The sequence below is a fragment of the Mesoplodon bidens genome (genome assembly GCF_964165515.1).
Source record: "Mesoplodon bidens genome assembly, chromosome: 13".
Classification (NCBI taxonomy): Eukaryota; Metazoa; Chordata; class Mammalia; order Artiodactyla; family Ziphiidae; genus Mesoplodon; species Mesoplodon bidens.
In genome coordinates this window covers 27,059,640-27,079,332 of record NC_138169.1, presented here as the reverse complement: position 1 = coordinate 27,079,332, position 19,693 = coordinate 27,059,640, and the positions used below count along the sequence as shown (strand labels likewise).

Below are 19,693 nucleotides of genomic sequence, written 5' to 3'. Positions count from 1 at the left end.
TGGATGCCACAGTCTGTTCTCCAGGTGTTCGTGGGACATACAGGAAGCCAGCGATTTCCACAGGAGGTGCTATGGGTGTGGTCAGTTTCCGTGAGGCAGAGAGTAGGGGTGCCGCGTAAGTACAAGGTCGGAGGGCCCAGCGGGCAGGGCTAGGGAGAAAGCCGCCCTGGGAGAATGAGCAGAGTGGGTCAGGGAGGGGAGGGGGCTCCTCGCTGGACGGGCTGCCTGCCTTGCTGCTGAGGAGGAAGGCCCTTGAGGCAGGCAGGACACGGACTTGGACAGAGGCTTGGGGAGCTGACAGAGGGGGTGGGGCCTGGAGACAGAGGCCACCACAGGGATGGCCACGGGTGCGGTGTGACATGCGGTGAGGATTGAACTGCAGGGAATGGCGTTCAGAATCGGGAAGCAAAGAGGAGGCTCCCGGGCATCCCGTCTGGACCATTGGGCGGCACAGAGCTCAGGCTGCTGGGTGTTTTCTTGGTGTGTTACCGCAGGTGGGGTCTGGGCTCCAGGTCGGGACTCACGGGGCCCAGGTGGTGGGTCATGTCTGGACCAGAGACCAGTGGAGCTCTGCCTGGCAGACGGGTGGCTGTGGAGCAGGGGCAGCCCCCCAACCCTCTCCCATCCCCAGGTGCCTTGTGGAGCCTGGGTTTCAGTGGGGGCTGCGTGCTCTCAGCCCCCAATCATCTTGTCAGGGCTGGTCCGCCCAGGCCATGGCCTTGCAGACAGCCCTTCTGTCTCTCATGGTACTGATGCCTCCCTGACGGCCACCAAAGTACTGGACCTGTGGCCGGGGTCTCGCCTGTGGGGCAGACCAGGTGCTCACGTTCCTCCCTCCAGGCCTCTGAGACTCTCCCTCTGACCCGGTTGTGCTAGTTTGACTGCGTTTATTGACAGTCATTTATTGACAGTCGCCAGCAGGGGCCTGTTACCTGGGGGCAGAGGCCCAGGAGCAGTGGGTCCTGAGTGCGAAGGAGGGAGCCGGCACCTGTGCAGGCGCGTGAGATGCAATACGTTGTGGTCAGAGCCCAGATGGCGGATGGCGCCTCTGACAAAATGCTGAGGTGGCCGAAAATGACAGGACAGGCCCTTTCCTTGGGGGAAAGCAGAGGATTAGAACAGCAGCACTGCCTGCTTCCTTTTTTGTCTCATCTTCTATTTTATGGAGTATGATCTGCAGACTGGAAACAGGAGCAAGAACGTTTTTTGTTTGTTTGTTTGTTTTGTGTTTTTAATTTTTGGCCGTGCCGCACGGTATGTGGGATCTTAGTTCCCTGATGGGGGATCAAACCCGTGCCCCCTGCAGTGGAAGCACAGAGTCTTAACCACTGGACTGCCAGGGGAGTCCCAAGAGCAAGAACATTTTTTTTTTTTTTTTTTTTTTTTTTTGCGTTACGCGGGCCTCTCACTGTTGTGGCCTCGGAGCACAGGCTGCGGACGCGCAGGCTCAGTGGCCATGGCTCACGGGCCCAGCCGCTCCGCGGCATGTGGGATCTTCCCGGGCCGGGGCACGAACCCGTGTCCCCTGCATCGGCAGGCGGACTCTCAACCACTGCGCCACCAGGGAAGCCCGCAAGAACATTTTTAACAGTATGGTTTGCAGAACTGAGAACAGTGTTCAGGGCGCCTGTCGGTTCTTCTGTTCGGGCGGCGCTGCAGGCACAGTGGGGACATGGCTGGTGCTCCTGGCAGAGCCTTCCCCCTGCCCCTGCCGTGAGACCCCTTCCCTGAGCACGATGAGCACGAGCACGCTGAGACCACCAGGCAGAACTGGGTGGTTACCCAGGCCCCGGTGCCTACTGCTTGTGTTCCATTCTTGCTTGTCCACAGACACCTGTTTCTGGCCTCCTGTGTAGTCAATACTCTTCGGGCTCTGAGTCACTAATAGCCGGTGCCCGTGCGTCCCCATCATCTGTGGCGTTGCCCTGACCATGACAGCCCAGGGCTCCTGCACCAGCAGATCTGGTGTCTTCGGGCCTGGAGAGGTCCCTCCACCACGAAGCACAGGTCTGTCTTGTCTCTGCAGACGTCCCAGGGTCTCTGCTGTGGTCAAGATGCAGTGTCTGTGGGGGGCCTGCAAGCCTGCCCCCTTCAGAGTTGTTGCCAGCAGCTCGGAGGACCACTTGTCACCAGGCAGGCGCCTGGCCAAGCCCCCAGGTCTTCTGCTTGTGACGCAGGGCCCTCTGCGCCCCTCTTAGCCTCTCTGCACTTCACCTGGCTCCTGGGGCCTCCTCCCAGCCAGCCGCCAGTCGTCACGGCCCCCTCACGTGTCTACCGCTGTCCTCGGGGTTGCCCCAGTGGTCCGTGGCTCTGTGGCCCTCAGCTTCGGGCAAGCCTCTGTGGCAGGGTTAGCCTCATACGGCTGTTGGAGGAGGTATGGGGACGCTGGGGAGACCCCCCTTGAAGACAGGTCTGCTCAGTCACTTGTCGGAGCTGCTCGAGGACTCAGAACCCACGTTCGCGCGTGGGGCGCCTGCCCCGCTGGCCTCAGCCCCTGCGCACCAGGTCCCCCTGGCCTGTCAGGGTCTCGCCTTGTCCTCCTGCATCCTTCCTTTTGCCTCTCTTTGATCCTGGTCACACGTCCCCTCGTGCGAGCGTCTGCTCCACTCTGGATGCTTCTCAAGTGGTAACCCGTTGCTGCCTCCTGGCCCTGGTGCGGGCTCAGGGAAGCAGGCGGGAGGTGGGAGCTCTGGCCTCACGTGCGGAATCTGGCAGTGTGGTGGCTCAGCAGCATTTTATCTTTCTTTATACGTTAGTACAGATTTGTCCATCTCTTAGCATTTAGCCTCTTGTCTGGGGTTTCTCTCGGGATCACGAACGTGGTCCTGCAGCCCATGTGCACGCTCTTTCAGTACCAGGGGTGTGTGTGTGTTTGGAGCCATCAGAAAGCCTTCCAGCACTGGCTGGACTAGGCTTGTTGGATTCCCTGGGGAGAGGGGGGTCTTTATCAGTGAGCCCAGCGCTGGGAAGACAGGTCGGGAGACCCATCCTGCAGAGAAGAAGGTGGGCTGTGAGCAGAGGGGCCAGGCTTGTGGACCTGAGCCTGACGTGCTCCTTTCTTTCTAACAAATGCGCACCTATCCTTACTTTCATCTGGGGGCGGGGTGGGGGTGGGGGAAGGTGTGCTACCACCCAGAGGAGCTCGGGCTTAGCCGTGTGCAGCAGAGCATCATGTGATGAAAACCTGGGCTCACATTCCATCTCTTGCCATGCATGTGTTGGCATTTGTGTGGTCTGTCTCCTGCCCCCAGCTGGAAGTTGTTGAGGTCGGGCTCATCTCCTTGGTCCCACTGGTAGGACCTGCGTGTCCCAACACAGGGACCTTTGCCTTGGGAGGGACTGAGAGGTGACTGGCATGGCCCCTCTGTTGCACCAGAGGAGGCTTCCAGAGCAAGGGTCCCACTGCTCTTGACGCCAGAGTTGGGTGGGGGCTCAGGTCATGTAGAGGGCAGGAAATGGAGGCCAGCTGGCCGTCCTGTTGTTTAATATGCTGGTTATGAGCAGCCTCTGGGCCTGGCCCCTCTGCCCGCTCAAGCTGGGTGGCTGCTTTGTTTCATGGTGACCGCCTTTCCTGTTTCTTCCTTCTCGTGGCACTGCCCGCCTTCTCCTTTGCTCAGCTGCCTTTCATCGCTGTGCTGAGAGCCCCTCCCTTCGTGCTTCTCCTGGGCCTCAACCAGGCTGGTGGGCCAGGCCACACCCGTGGGCCCCAGGCAGCTGCTGTGTGGGCCTGCTGGCCAGGGGGCCTGTGTCAACATCTCTCCTCCTTTGTGTTCCAGAGAGGATGCCATGAGAAAGGCTGGCGTGGCCCACAGTAAATCCAGCAAGGACATGGAGAGCCACGTGTTTCTGAAGGCCAAGACCCGGGTAAGGCCCTGGGGGGTGGCCTCCTGTGGGGACGCTGCTGGAGGGCAGGGTGCCAGGCCATGGGGACGGGGTGGCTGCTCACTGTTGGGTGGCACTCTGTGGGAAGATCCTGTGTCTGTGGTACAGGTGCGGGAGGGGATTGGGTGGGCATCCAGGATGCAGGCGCAGCCTCTGACCCCAGACCTTGCTGTTGGCACCCCCATTCATGGTCAGCTCCTGTGAATCCTGTAGGGCACTCCCTCGGGCCCCGGTGGTTCCTGTGGACGGTGCTCTGAATAAGAACCGCTCTGTCCTCGGGCTCAGCCCTCCTGGGGGTCAGGGCCCTGACAGGTGGGCCCAGAAGGGTTCCTGTCCCCTTTTGTTAAATGATGCAGGTGATGCTCGTGGAGGGTGAGGCCTTGGTGAGGACGAGGCTTGGGAACGTCACAGGTGGAGTGGTTGGGGCGGGTTTCCTGTGTGAGCTCTTGCGTGAACTGGGCATTGCCATGGGCTTCATGTGACCACCTCCTGTCATCTGCCTTGGGGTAGAGCTGCTCATAGAAATGAAACAGAACAGGCACAAAGAAGCAAGTGGCTTGTCTGGGTTACCTGGCTCGTGCAGGGCGGGCTGTGTCTGCTGCACCAGCTCTGCTGAGCACCTGGTGCCCGAGCATGGTGCTGGAGCTCTAAGACCTACTGTGTGTCAAGAATCAAAAACAGGGACTTCCCTGGTGACGCAGTGGTTAAGAATCCGCCCGCAAATGCAGGGGACATGGGTTCGAGCCCTGGTCCGGGAAGATCCCACATGCCGTGGAGCAACTAAGCCTGTGCGCCACAACTACTGAGCCTGCGCTCTAGAGCCTGCACACCGCAACTACTGAGCCTGTGTGCTGCAACTGCTGAAGCCCATGCATCTAGAGCCTGTGCTCTGCAACAAGATAAGCCACCACAATGAGAAGCCTACGCATTGCAACGAAGAGTAGCCCCCACTCACCGCAACTAGAAAAAACCCACACGCAGCAACGAAAACCCAACGCAGCAAAAATAAATACATAAATAGATAATTTTTTTAAAAAATAAGAAAAGAAAAAAAGAATCAAAAGCAGATGCTATTTATGGTTGGATCCAGGTTTAGGTAAACCAACTGTCAAGACGTACAGAGGTCTGTTGGGGAAACTTAGCCTGGTTTGAGTGTTTAGATGAGGTAAACATTTTCTGAAATGGAAAGGTAGAGATGATTGGCCGGAGAGCGCAGCTTCCAAAACAGAAACCATGTGTACAGCCTGGGCTTGGAGATCAGAGCACACCAGCATGTGTTTGTGAGCACGAGTAGGTGGAGGATGAGCAGCAGAAGCCTGTGCACTGAGGTGGGCAGGCTCATGCTGTGGACATAGAAAATGGTAAGTGTTATATTCCTTTTTTATAACAACTTTATCGAGCTCTAATTCATATACTGTACAATTCACCCATTTAAAGTGTACAGTTCAGTGGTTGGTCTTTTAGGATCTTCACAGAGTTGCGCAACCATCACCACAATCCATTTTAGAGCATTTTCTTTTTTCTTTTTCTTTTTTTTTTTTTTGGCCACACCTTGCAGCTTATGGGATCTCAGTTCCCTGACCAGGGATTGAACATGGGCCATGACAGTGAAAGCCCGGAATCCTAACCACTTAGGCCCCCAAGGTACTCCCTAGAGCACTTTCTAAAGAATCTCTATACCCGTTAGCCAGCACTCCCGATTTTCCCTCAACCCTCAGTCCTAGGCAACCACTTATCTGCTTTCTTTTGCTATAGATTTGCTTATTTTGTACTTTTCATATAAATGCATTATAAAATATATGTTTCTGTGACTGGCTTCTTTCACTTAGCATAATATTTTTAATGTTCACCCATGAACCATGTTGTAGCATGTACTTTATTCCTTTTTATTGCCAAATAATATTCCATTGTATGGATGTACCATATTTTATTTATCCATCACCAGTTTATGGACATCTGGAGTATTTCCATTTTTTGGCTATTATAATAATGCTGCTATGAACATTTGTGTGCAAACTTTGCTGGGGACATACGTTTCCATTTCTCTTTCCTGTATACCTAAGAAAGGAACTGCTGAATCAGATGGTAACTCTGTATTTAACCTTTTGAGGAGTTGCTAGACTGTTTTCAAAGCAGCTGCACCATTTTACATTCCCACTAGGATTGTATGAGGTTCCAATTTCTCCATTCCTCATCAATACTTGTTACTGTTTTTTTTTATTATAGCCATCATAATGAGTGTGAAGTGGTATCTAATTGTGGTTTTGATTTGCATTCCCAGATGACTTACTGTGTTTATTGATCATTTGTATATTTTCTTTGGAGAAATGTTTATTCAAATCCTTTGCCCATTTTAAAATTGAGTTGTTGGTCTTTTTATTGCTAGATTGTAAGAACTCGTTATAAATTTTGGATACAAGTCTCTTATTAGATACATAATTTGAAGATATTTAGGAGATAAGAACCTTGGTGAGGGCTTATTGAATTATTTCAACTTTCAAAATACACAACTTGTTGGTCCAGTATTATTTGTTGTCTATTGCTTTATAAGGAACTACCGCAAAATGTAGTGGCCTAGAGCAATGAGTTGGTATCTGTCCTGATTCTGTGGGTCAGGATTGGGGTGATTGGAGCTGCCTGGCTGGCCATTCTTCTGGTCTCACTGGTGACCTTGGCGCAGCCACATTCAGCTGGCAGCCACGTGGTGTCTCCAGCAGCATAGCCCGGGCTTCATTACAGCACAGCGGCTGGCTTCCAAGGCAGGGGACGTGGAAGCTGTCAGTCCCCTGAAGTCCTAGAACATCGCTGGGTCACAGCAAGTCCTAAGGCCAGTGTGGAGTCTGGGGAGGGAGTCGCCTCCACCTTCTCTGTGCGCTGTGGCCTGTGCATCCAGGGAGGCCAGTGGTTGTTGGCTGCCACCTTGGAGACTGGCCACCACAGAGACCCTCCCAGCAGCTGGAGAATAAGTCTTCCATCCCAAGGGGGCGACTGGCAGCACAACAGCCCCCGTCACTGTCCTCGCCTCTCCTTACTGCAGCACCTGCACACCTTAGTAATTTCAGTTGCATTTCCTTTGGTCAGGCTGGTTCTAAATCCCTAACTTCAAGAGGAGGCCCTGACTATTTGGAAGAGAGGTATTTATAGAGAGGTCTGGGAAGTTTCCTTTCATTTTTAGAGACGGACTTTCTGCTTGGACACTGCTGTCCGATGTCCAGCTTATTAGTCCTGCTCAAGCCCCACATGGAACCTTGGGCCCCGTCATGCGGCGAGACCTTTCCTCCAGGGTGGGGCTCCGGAGCGACTCTCCACTCTGGTGGCAGCCGGGCACACTTGTTACCTGCCCCTTCTGCCTGAGAACCCATTAGAATGACTGTGGGACCCAGAGCAAAGAAAGGATACAGAAGAGTGATTTCTCTGTTTTTAGACTCCAGGAGGGGCCGGGAGGCAGAGGTGGTCTTGGAGAAGGGGCTAACCTTCTCTTGGAATCCTTGCAAGCAGGTGGGTCCAGAGGTGTCCACCCTAAAGGAAACCGGGTCACCCATGGCGGGCACCTCAGGCTGCCTGGTATACAGCCCGGGCAAGGAAGACCTTGAGCACTCTTGTATAAAAGACCACCAGCTCCAGATTGCCTGGTTGGTGCATGCTTCCAGTGTGGTGTTAGCACCCAGAGTTAAAGCTCTTCCCGTTCTGTCAGGGGCTGGCCCTGGGTCTAATGGCCAGGCCCCATTGCTCCCTCTAAAGTGATGTGATGTCCCCTTGCAAGGCCCGTGAAGCAGGTACAGTGCTGCTCTCCCCAGGTTGCAGACGAGGAGGCTCAGGCACACAGATGCCAGGTAACTTGCCCAGGAGGTCACACATCTTGGGGGCCTGGGGTCAGAGCCTACCCTCTTTGCTACTTGTGCTACTTCCCCCCATCTAGCAAAGCAAAAGACACCCAAACACCCACTTTAATTCTTAACATCTGAATTCCTGCAGGTGGGACTGCTCTCTGCCTCAAGGCAGAAACCACTTTCCCTGGGGGTGGTGGGTGGTATAATAATAGCAGCTCTAAGCACTCTGCAGATTCAGGAAGGTTTGGCATCTGCTGGATGAGAGCACAGCCAGGGATCCCGGGACCTCTGCGTCGGCACCCGCAGCGGCAGTGCCTAGAGAGGCTTATTATAGCTGGGTGCATTGCTGAACATATACTTATCACTTGGTTGTTTTTAAATTAAGCTTATATGTTAAACACACATCAACTGTTTTGCACGTTGGATAGTATTATGCAGAAGTAGTGCATGTCTCTGTTTTACAGCTGTAAACACTGAGTCCCCACGTTGGGGGCCAAGGTGAAACCTAGGGACCAGGAGGCCGAGAGCATCAGAACTGGGAAGTGACCTGGAGGCTAATTAGAGGAGGGCTGAGGGGCACAAGCAGCTGCTGGAATAAGAGGGCAAGAGCACAGCCTGGGGAGAGCGGGAAGAGGCCGTTGCACGTCTGATGAAGGAGACACTCTCCTACCTTCAGCCCTTTTTACGGACCTCGCAAGCCCAGGGTTGGCCTTTTGACTGAAACCGAATACATCTTCTGCTATCTTTGTTTAATCAGAGACAGCTATTGGAGGAGAAAAGCACAACTGTGTATAGTGAAAACGGCAAACCGCATGAAAAGACTAGCATTTTCTGAACAACTGCTGAGACCTGCTAGAAAGGCCTGGGTGTGGCCAGTTTTGACAGGTCCAGGGCTGTGCTCCTGCCCTCTGCTGTTTGCGGGGTGACAACCAGGCCTCCTCCTGCACTACCCGGCGTTGGCGTGCTTGCTCAGAGGCCTCCTCAGAAATTCTACTTCTTTGGTTTTCAGTTGTTCCGTTTTCACTAGCATGTACTGAGGAGCTGAGAGAGTACAGATACTCCGTGTAGTCCTCGTGACTTTATCCAGTTCAGCTGTGAAGAACACGAGGTGTGGGGCAAATCAGCGGTAGCATGGGGAGCTAGCTTGCTTTCTTTCGATCTTATTTTTTAATTTAAACTGGGTAAGGAACCCACTGTCATTTGTTTTATTATTTATTTTTTGTATGTTTAAAATACTTTATAATGTATAAGGGTAAAAATTTAAAATACGTGAATCACAACACAATACTTACCAAAGGTCCCATGTTGCTGAGAACACTGACTCTGGAGCACCTGCTCTGGGAATTGATACATTTTTCAAGTATGAGGAAAAGTTTCTAACAGACTTTGTAGAAACTGACAAAATGATACTAAGGAAACTCAAGGGACCCAGCATAGCCAAAACAATCTTGGAAAAGAACAAATGATGCTAGGACATCTGCTGGATTATCACATGTATGATATTGAGGTGGGACCCCAGTCTCATACCATATACCAACATTAACTCAAAATGGATCAAAGACCTAAGAGCTGAAACTGTAAAACTTATTTTTTTATTTTTTATTAATTTATTTTTGGCTGCATTGGGTCTTCGTTGCTGTGCACAGGCTTTCTCTAGTTGCGGTGAGCAGGGGCTACTCTTCGTTGGGGTGCACGGGCTTCTCATTGTGGAGGTTTCTCGTTGCAGAGCACGTGCTCTAGGCACGTGGGCTCAGTAGTTGTGACTCGCAGGCTCTAGAGCACAGGCTCAGTAGTTGTGGCTCATGGGCTTAGTTGCTCCATGGCATGTGGGATCTTCCTGGACCAGGGCTTGAAGCTGTGTCCCCTGCGTTTGCAGGTGGATTCTTAACCACTGCGCTACCAGGGAAGTCCTAAAACTGTAAAATTTTTAGAAGAAAATATAGGCATGAATCTTTGTGACCTCAGATTAGGAAATGGTTTCTTACGTATGACACCAAAAGCACAAGCAACAAAAGAAAACATAGATTAATTTGACTTCATCAAAATTAAACACTGTTGTGCATCAAAGGATACCATCAAGAGAGTAAAAAGACAGTCTGTGGAATGGGAGAAAATATTTGCAAATCAAATATCTGATGATATCTGATGAGGGACTGGTATCAGAGTATATAAAGAACTGCAACTCAACAACAACAGCAAAAGAAACCAAACAACCTAATTCAAAAATGGGCAAAGAACTTCAATAGACATTTCTCCAGAGACGATATATTGGGTTGGCTAAAAAAGTTAGTTCATTTTTTTTCCGTAAGATGGCTCTAGTAGCGCTTAGTTGTCTTTAACTTCATTCGAAACAATTTTGTTAGATTGTATTGTGACAGCTGTCATATCAGTGTGCATTTAAAAAAAACTTAACAAAATTGGAGAATTTTTGTGTAGCCATTTTAATATTGAGATGGAAGAAAAACAACATTTTAAAAATTGTTTTATTATGCTTTATTCAAGAAAGGTAAAAATGCAACTGAAATGCAAAAAAAGATTTGTGCAGTGTATGGAGAAGGTGCTGTGACTGATCAAACGTGTCAAAAGTAGTTTGCGAAGTTTCATGCTGGAGCTTTCCTGCTGGACGATGCTCCATGGTCGGTAGACCAGTTGAAGTTGATAGCGATCAAACTGAGACATTAATTGAGAACAATCAATGTTATACCATGCAGGAGATAGCTGACATACTCAAAATATCCAAATCAAGCGTGGAAAATCATTTGCATCAGCTTGGTTATGTTAATCGCTTTGATGTTTCAGTTCCACATAAGTTAAGCAAAAAAAACCTTCTTGACCATATTTCCACATGTGATTCTCCATTTAAACGTAGCGAAAACTTTTTTTTTTTTTCTTGCGGTACGCGGGCCTCTCACTGCTGTGGCCTTTCCGGCTGTGGAGCACAGGCTCCGGACGCGCAAGCTCAGCGGCCATGGCTCACGGACCCAGCCGCTCCGTGGCATGTGGGATCCCCCCGGACCGGGGCATGAACCCGTGTCCCCTGCATTGGCAGGTGGACTCTCAACCACTGCGCCACCAGGGAAACCCAAACGTTTTGTTTTTAAAACAAATTGCGTCGGGATGAAAAGTGGATACTGTACAATAATGTAGAATGGAAGAGGTCAGTGGGGCAAGCGAAATGAACCACCACCAACCACACCAAAGGCCAGTCTTCATCCAAAGAAGGTGATGTTGTGTATATGGTGGGATTGGAAGGGAGTCCTCTATTATGAGCTACTTCTGGAAAACCAAACGATTAATTCCAACAAGTACTGCTCCCAATTAGACCAACTGAAAGCAGCACTCAATGAAAAGCATCCAGAATTAGTCAACAGAAAATGCATAATCTTCCATCAGGATAATGCCAGACCACATGTTTCTTTGATGACCAGGTAGAAACTGTTACACCTTGACTGGGAAGTTTTGATTCATCCGCCATATTCACCAGACATTTGCACCTTTGGATTTACATTTATTTCAGTCTTTACAAAATTCTCTTAATGGAAAAAATTTCACTTCCCTGGAAGATTGTAAAAGACACCTAGAACAGTTCTTTGCTCAAAAAGATAAAAAGTTTTGAGAGACTTCCCTGGTGGTGCAGTGGTTAAGAATCCTCCTGCCAGTGCAGGGGACATGGGTTTGATCTCTGGTCTGGGAAGATCCCACATGCCGTAGAGCAACTAAGTGAATGTGCCACAACTACTGAGCCTGCACTCTAGAGCCCGTGCGCCAAACTGCTGAGCCTGCGTGCCCTAAAGCCTGCCTGCCGCAACTACTGAGCCTGCCTGCCGCAACTGCTGAGGCCCACGTGCCTCGAGCCTGTGCTGCGCAACAAGAGAAGCCACCGCAGTGAGAGGCCTGCTCAACAAAGAGTAGCCCCCGCTTGCCGCAACTAGAGAAAGCCCGCGTGCAGCAACGAAGACCCAATGCAGCCAAAAAATTTTTTTAAAAAAAGATAAAAAGTTTTGGGAAGATGGAATTATGAAGTTGCCTGAAAAATGGCAGAAGGTAGTGGAACAAAGTGGTGAATACATTGTTCAATAAAGTTCTTGATGAAAGTAAAAAATGTGTCTTTATTTTTACTTAAAAACCAGAGGGCTTCCCTGGTGGCGCAGTGGTTGAGAGTCCGCCTGCCAATGCAGGGGACAAGGGTTCGTGCCCCGGTCCGGGAAGATCCCACATGCCGCGGAGCGGCTAGGCCCGTGAGCCATGGCCGCTGAGCCTGTGCGTCTGGAGCCTGTGCTCCGCAACGGGAGAAGCCACAACAGTGAGAGGCCTGCGTACCGCAAAAAAAACCCCAAAAAACCAAAGGAACTATTTTGGCCAACCCAGTACAAATGGCCAAGAAGCACATGAAAGGATGCTCAATATCACTAGTCCTTAGGGAAAGGCGAATCCAAACCACAGTGAGATACAACGTCACACTCATGATGGCTATAATAAAAAAAAGATAAGTATTGGTGAGAAATTGGCACCTCATCACCTCATACGTTGCTGGAAGGAATGTATAGTGGAGCAGCCACTGTGGAAAACAGTGTAGAGATTCCTCAGAAATTAAACAGAGTTACCATATATGCACAGAACTTGCACAGAAATACTCATAGCATCACTCATAATAGCCAGAAAGTGGGAACACCCAAATGTTTATCAGCTGATGAGTGGATAAAGAAAATGTGGTGTGTCTGTATAATGGACTGTTATCTGGCCGTATAATGGAATGAAGTACTGATACATGGTACAACACGGATGAACCTTGAAAACATCACGATAAGTGTAGTGAAATAGTCACAAGGGAGCACGTATTGTATGATGCATTTGTATAAAATGCCCAGAATAGGCCAATCCATAGAGGCAGTGTATTAGTTTCCTGTAGCTGCTGGACAAATTCCCACAGACTTGGAGGCTACAGTCTCTGGGCTCATGGCTTTGGCCTCTTGGCCCAAGGCTCTCCCTGGTGGTCATGTTTGCAGCCAGTAGTTTTACCAACCTGTTTCCTGCCTGTTGACTTTGGGGGTCTGACACCCTTTTAAAATTTCATCCAGTCTCTCCCTTTTAGTCTAAACTGGCAGTGTTTCTGCTGGTATGACGCTCTAGACCGTGAATATGTGACATTCATGCCATTAGACAGGAGGTTTCCCCACAAATGTTTCACCCCTGTAATTTCATCCCTATTCCTGGCGTCTGTGAGACGACTGAGAGGATTCATCACATGCCTGATCTCTTTGGCACTAGCATAGTCTGTGCAACCACACCCTCAGCCTTCTCTCCAGAGCACACATTCCTACAGAGAGTCTCCTAATTTTAGTGTTTCTTTGTAATCTGAATAGCCTGGGAATTTCCGAAACCAAGTCCAGTTTCCTTTATGCTTAACGGTTCTTCCCTCAGTTTCTTTCTTTACTCCCAATTTCACTGTAAGCAGCAAGAAGAAAGCAGGCCAGGACCTCCCTGGTGGCGCAGTGGTTAAGAATCCGCCTACAAATGCAGGGGACACGGGTTCGAGCCCTGGTCCGGGAAGATCCCACATGCCGTGGAGCAACTAAGCCCGTGCGCCACAACTACTGAGCCCACGTGCCACAACTGCTGAAGCCCGCGCGCTCTAGGGCCCGTGCTCTGCAAAAAAGAGAAGCCACTGCAATGAGAAGCCCGTGCACCACAACAAAGAGTAGCCCCTACTCGCCACAACTAGAGAAAGCCCGTGTGCAGCAACGAAGACCCAACACAGCCAAAAATAAATAAATAAATAATTTTTTTAAAGAAAGAAGAAAGCAGGCCAGACCTTCCACACTTTGTTTGGAAGTCTACTCAGCCAAATATCCAGGTTCATTGCTTACAAGGTCTTCCTTCCTCTCAACTAGGGTACGATTCAGCTAGACTTCTGGGCACTGTATGACAGGGGTTCTCTGTGTTCTTGTTTCCAATCACACGTTCCTCTTTCCCCTGAGCCCTCACCAGAAACACTTTTTTTGTTTGTTTGTTTGTTTGTTTTTGCGGTATGCGGGCCTCTCACTGTTGTGGCCTCTCCCGTTGCGGAGCACAGGCTCCGGACGCGCAGGCTCAGCGGCCATGGCTCACGGGCCCAGCTGCTCTGCGGCATGTGGGATCTTCCCGGACCGGGGCACGAACCCATGTCCCCTGCATCGGCAGGCGGACTCTCAACCACTGCGCCACCAGGGAAGCCCCAGAAACACTTTTAACATTCACCTTTTCCCCAGCATTCTGTTCTGATGACATCTGTATTCTCTAAGATGACATGAGCTTTCTGACCAGCTCCTTTTCTTCCTTTGAGTCCTCAGTAGCAGTGTTTACCATGAGTGTTCCCACCAACAGTATTCCCTGTGGCCTGGCTCCCTCTTGCCTGCCCCTTATTTCTTGTGAACCAGGTGTTCGATCAAAAGAGCACAGTATGCAGGGGTCTTGTTAGCAAGAAGGCATTGGAGGTGGTGCCTCATATTTGTATATATTGTATATATTTCTGGGTGTCTTGATTTTCCCACAAGGCCACAGTTGATCAGGAGTTGGGAGAGTGACAGTCTGACTCTTTTGTGAAGTTTCCCATCCACTTATCAGCTGATGATTCCACATTTATTAGATGGAATTGTCTTGCCAGGAAAGGTTTTCTTTCATCCACCAGTGTACTTGGTTGCTTGAAACACAGCCTGTTCGGGACCGTCAGGAGTACTGACTGTCTTGTGGAATTGCTGCCCTTGGTACCCAGGGGCAAGTGCCGGGGCCTGGGGGTGGGGTGAAGCTGCTTCTCTTCCTGTGAGTGATGTTGTGAGCATGGCTCTGCATCAAGCGAGTTTCAGGCCTTGCAGCTGTTCATTTTGATGCATCCCCAGTGGCTGCTCACAGGCACATTCCTGACCCCTTGGGGGCCCTGTCACAACGCCTTAGTCTTTTGTAGCTTGCTTGCATCTTGGCCCAGAATCAGCTTTGCTCTAAGGAGCCCTGGTTCCTTTTCAAGGGTGAAATGGTACTTGGGTCTTGCAGTGTGGGCATGGGGCTGCTCACGGCTTCTGTGCTTTTTTGTGAACAGAGCTAAGGAGTCATATGTTTTTGAAACAACAACCTCAAAACCCCATAATTTCACACTGATATTTCCAATTACAGGGTTTTATTTTAAACATGTATCTGTTCTCTTTTGTGAATATCTTGGCTTCTAATGTCATTGGCATAATTACTGTAAAATACTTTCAGAATAAACAGACCAATATTAGCACTAATATTAGTAGCAAATAACAAAATGTGGAATGAAGTTTAAGATTTCTTTACAGCTCTGTGTGTACTTAAAATGTACCCCTTCCCCTAAGGACATATGGTTTTTTTGTTTTGTTTGCTTTTTGTTTTTTAAAATGATCAATCAAAAGAACTCTTTTCCCTATGATTCTGACACCAACTTGATATCAGCTCATCTGTTTGGTTGGTTTTGCATTTTTAGGAATTGTACTTTTTTTTTTTTAATTTTTGGCTGCGTTGGGTCTTTGTTGCTGCACGCGGGCTTTCTCTAGTTGTGGTGAGCAGGGGCTACTCTTCGTTGCGGCGTGCAGGCTTCTCATTGTGGTGGCTTCTCATTGCGGAGCATGGGCTCTAGGCGCGCAGGCTTCAGTAGCTGTGGCTCGCGGGCTCTAGAGTACAGGCTCAGTAGTTGTGGCGCATGGGCTTAGTTGCTCCGCAGCATGTGGGATCTTCCCAGACCAGGGCTCGAACCCGTGTCCCCTGCATTGGCAGGCGGATTCTTAACCACTCTACCACCAGGGAAGTCCCTGTACTTTTTCCTTTTGATTTGGCTTTGTCTTCAATTTGGTAAAAGATTACATACTTCCAATGTGAAAGCTGTATAACAAGGTGGGAAGTTTCATTTCCAGGCCACTTCCTGATACCTCTGGGGATTTAATTGTTGATCTGCAGCATTTCTTTTTGCAGATATAAAGCAAATATACATGTTCAGATTCCCCGAGTCTTATACAAAAGGTATAACAGTGTAGCATCTAGTGTGTGGCCTGTGGCATCTTACCTGGAGCATGTGTGTCCTTCCTGCTGCTCCCTCCACATCCGTGAGGGGATTCGTCCTCCACCTTTGCTGTCAGGCCCTCATGCAAGACTTGTACAGGTTAGACAAAGTGTATAAACTGCAGGCAGCTTTTTCCCCACATTTCTGTCTTCTCACCTGCAAACCAGCCCGCTAGTAGTACCTGCCTCACTGGGCAGTTCGAAGAATTGAGTGTGTTAATTATTTGTAGAGCATTCAGAGCTGTGTCTGGCCCGGAGTCAGTGCGGCGTGTGATCTGTCACTGCTGTGCTCTGGCTGTACCCAGCCTGGATGCTTGTATTTTTGCTGTCAGGAGGGGGAGATGATAAAGGTGGAGTGAAGATAAGGGAGGTACATGCTCCTCGGCCCATTTCTGGAACTGTCCTGGAGCGGGGGTGCCTTGGAGCAGAAGAGGGGTCATAACCTCTCTGTCTGCATGGAGGCTGGGAACTCTCACGCCCAGGGAAGCCAGTCTAGACATAGAGTAAGGCAGCCGCCCTGGGGAGTCAGAGGGGGATCAGATCAGCAGGTCTGAAGCGCTCTACCCTCAACGTGCTGGGTGATGTGTTTACCCACAGGAGCGCCCCTTGGTGGCAGTGTGACTGACCACTCCCTGTGCCCGCTTCTCCTGTCAGGTGGTTGCTGCCCCCCTCCGTCCCCTTCAGGCCTCCTCATGCTGGTCTGGTCCCCAGAGCCTCTGCTGCACCGGGCTGTGGGCAGCCTCAGTGGGCGCAGACCACGGGTGCCTTGTGCCCACCTGGCTCCTGTATCTTGTGTCGGAGTAAATATCTGGTTGCTGGTTTTGTTTTTGTTTTTGTTTTTTTTTAACTGAAGTATAGTTGATTTACAATGTTGTGTTTTTTCCTGTACGGCAAAGTGATTCAGTTATACATATGTATATTTTCTATTATGGTTTATCACAGGATATTGAATATAGTTCCCTGTGCTATACCTTGTTGTTTATCCATTCTATATATAATAGTTTGCATCTGCTAACCCCAAACTCCCGATCCATCCCTCCCCTAGCACCCCCCCACCCCTGGCAGACACAACTCTGTACTCTGTCCATGAGTCTGTTTCTGTTTCATAGATAAGTTCATTTATCATATTTTAGATTCCACATATAAGTAATACCATATGGTATTTGTCTGACTTACTTCGCTTAGTATAACAATCTCTGGGTCCATCCATGTTGCTGCAAATGGCATTATTTCATTCTTTTTTATGACTGAGTAATATTCCATTGTATATATACATACTACATCCTCTTTATCCATTCATCTGTCAGTGGACACTTAGGTGCTTCCATGTCTTGGCTCTTGTAAATAGTGCTGATGTGAACGTAGGGGTGCACGTATCTTTTTCAATTAGAGTTTTCTCTGGATACATGCCCAAGAGTGGGATTGCAGGATCATATGTTAATTCTAGTTTTAATTTTTTGAGGAACCTCCATACTGTTTGCCATAGTGGCTGCATCAGTTTACATTCCCACTAACAGTGTTGGAGAGTTCCCTTTTCTCCAAACTCTCCAGCATTTGTTGTTTGTGGGCTTTCTAATGATCTGGTTGCTTTTTAAACCTGCTTCCTCTTGCTTCACCTTTTATGGAAGTAGAAAAAGCTCAACAAATTCTTTTAAGATTTCTCTGACCCAAAAGGTGGCCAAGGCCTTACTGAGACATCAGCTGTTGACCTGGCAAGCCCCCCGTCCTTGGCCACCTCATTTCAGAGCTTCCTTTAGCTCACTTTCCTTGCACCTCACTCACCACCCTGTTGTCCTTCAAGGACCAGCCTGGTCAGGTGATCTGCGGGATCCTTTTCCTCCCAGAAATTTGTGGGGGGCATTGGGAGGGGGAGTGTTGAACACATCTCCCATGTGTCCTGTCCTTTGGTACCTGCCCCGTGGCCTCCCTGGGCCTTTCCCCCACATTTTCCTCTGCTGATTCCATGGCTGAGAAAACAGTGGTGGGTGAAGTTTGAGATCAGTGAGGGCTGATGGGGGTTAAAAAGTGTGTTTATGTTGTTAACATTCGTCTGAGGTCCCCTTCATGTGTTTCCCTTGGAGGTGTTCTTGTGACGGCAGGTTCACTGTCTGTCCCAGGCTCATGGGCTGTCCCCTTTTGTGGGTCCTGGGCTGCAGGGGTCGTCTCCTCTGGCTGCTGTTGAGTGGACTCAGTGTCATGGCGACTTAGGTGGGGGTCAAATGAGCAGGCGGGGTGAAAGCTCTGCCCTTTCTGCCTGCCTTGCCAGAAGGATGGTCCAGGTTCTCTGAAATAAGATTTTAGTTACGAACATCCCTTCTTTGACCCCAAGACAAACTCACAGTAGTGATTTCCCCGGAACCCCTGGAGTGAGTGTCCTTGGTTACAAAGAGGACAAATGGTGGAAGGCAGGCCCTGCTGGGAAGTTCCAGAAACACAGCGAGAACCAAGAGGGCCCTGGGCAGTGGCCTTCACCTGCTTCCTTGAGCGGCACTGTGCCCTCTCCCTGGGCAGTGCAGTGAATTCAGATCAGTGGGAGCTGCGGAAAGCACAGCCAGGGCGCCCAGCCAGATTTGCATGCAAATATGACGTCAGCAGTGGAAAAGCAACAGGCCGGTGTGAAAAGCGAAAGTACTTTGGTACAAATGGAGCGAAGACAAAAGCGGCCCCCCTGTGTCTACTTCTGAGATGCCCTGTGACCCTGGGCCAGCCCCTCTGCAGAAAGACGGGTGTCTGAGCCCCCCGTGGCCCTCGCCAGGGTTTACAGCAGGGTGGGGGAGCAGCGTCTTCTAGTGTCTTGGTACCTTCTTGGTTTTCTGTTTCTGTGTGCCTTTTGTTGTTCTGTGGTAGCCGAGCTCTGCCGGCCTTTCCCAGAAGGATGGATTCCAGAGGAGGCCGAGCCAAGCCAGACGAAGACAGACAGACAGACGGGGATGGCTGCCATCCCTGCCTTCAGGAGGAGCACAGCAGGGCCAGGGCGGGAAGGGGCGTCACTCGGCCTCACTTCTGCTTCTGGGATTAAACTGCTTCCTGTTTTTACTTTTAGGATGAATACCTTTCTCTCGTGGCCAGGCTCATTATCCATTTTCGAGACATCCGTAAGTAAAACATCACATCTCTGGGTGGTTGTGGTCGCCACGAGAGGCCGGCCAGTCTCGGCCCCAGTGCCTGAGGCAGGATGTCTGTGGACAGCGCCTGCTTTCCGGGAAGTTCTTCATGGCTTCGCATTTGATTCCATGTTTCCCATCCTCCCAGAGCCTCAGCCTGAAACGTGCTGATTGTGGCCTAATGGAGATGTTAGTGTCCAAGTGGTCTGGGCTGGACTGCTCTTTTTGCTTGTCTGCTTAATCTCCCTTTTTGAAAGACTGCTGCTTTGATCTCTAGGCAGTTCCTGAATAAGCAGAGTCCACCCTGGAATAGACACTTCCTTCCCTGATCCCTGGTTTTTTTGACCTGTGGAGGCTGGACCTGTGTTCCTGTCAGGCTGGAAGCTTCTGGGGCCAGCTTTCTCAGCGCCACCCTGTACTCCCTGCCCTGGTGAGGGCCCAGCCCCACAGCATCCCAGGTCCTCTTCGGGTCAGGGCCGCTCAGGGCCGCTGGGGGGTGGTGGTGGTGGTTACAGCCACAGCACCTCCTGCCGGCCTGCAGTGGTGTGACCACAGGAGGCAGGTTCCTCCCACGCAGCCTGTCCACGGGACGGCTGCTCCCTGTGGCTGTCGAGACACCTGTGGCTTCAGCGTCACTCATCTCAGAGGGAAACATTGGGGACCCCAGAGTCCTTTCAGGGCCATTGCTTCTTTCCACACTAACTTTTTACCAGACTGGCCAGCAAGATGAACCTCACTTGATTTCACTTTCTTTGCTGTGTTTGGGAAGGTCCCATGGTGTTTGGAACAAGAGGAGCCGCCACTAGAAGCCTGGGGCATGAGCAGCCTGGC

At 50.4% G+C, this 19,693-nt stretch overlaps 1 protein-coding gene across 2 annotated transcripts in view; it reads left to right on the top strand.

The window, feature by feature from the left end:
- Positions 1 to 19,693, top strand: part of MED15 (mediator complex subunit 15) — a 63,191-nt gene that overhangs the window by 22,451 nt on the left and 21,047 nt on the right. For both annotated transcript variants that reach the window (XM_081253330.1, XM_081253329.1), the window contains exons 2-3: positions 3,777 to 3,864; positions 18,802 to 18,853. In XM_081253330.1, coding sequence (XP_081109456.1) covers positions 3,777 to 3,864; positions 18,802 to 18,853 — 140 coding nt within the window. The remainder of the gene's footprint in view (positions 1 to 3,776; positions 3,865 to 18,801; positions 18,854 to 19,693) is intronic.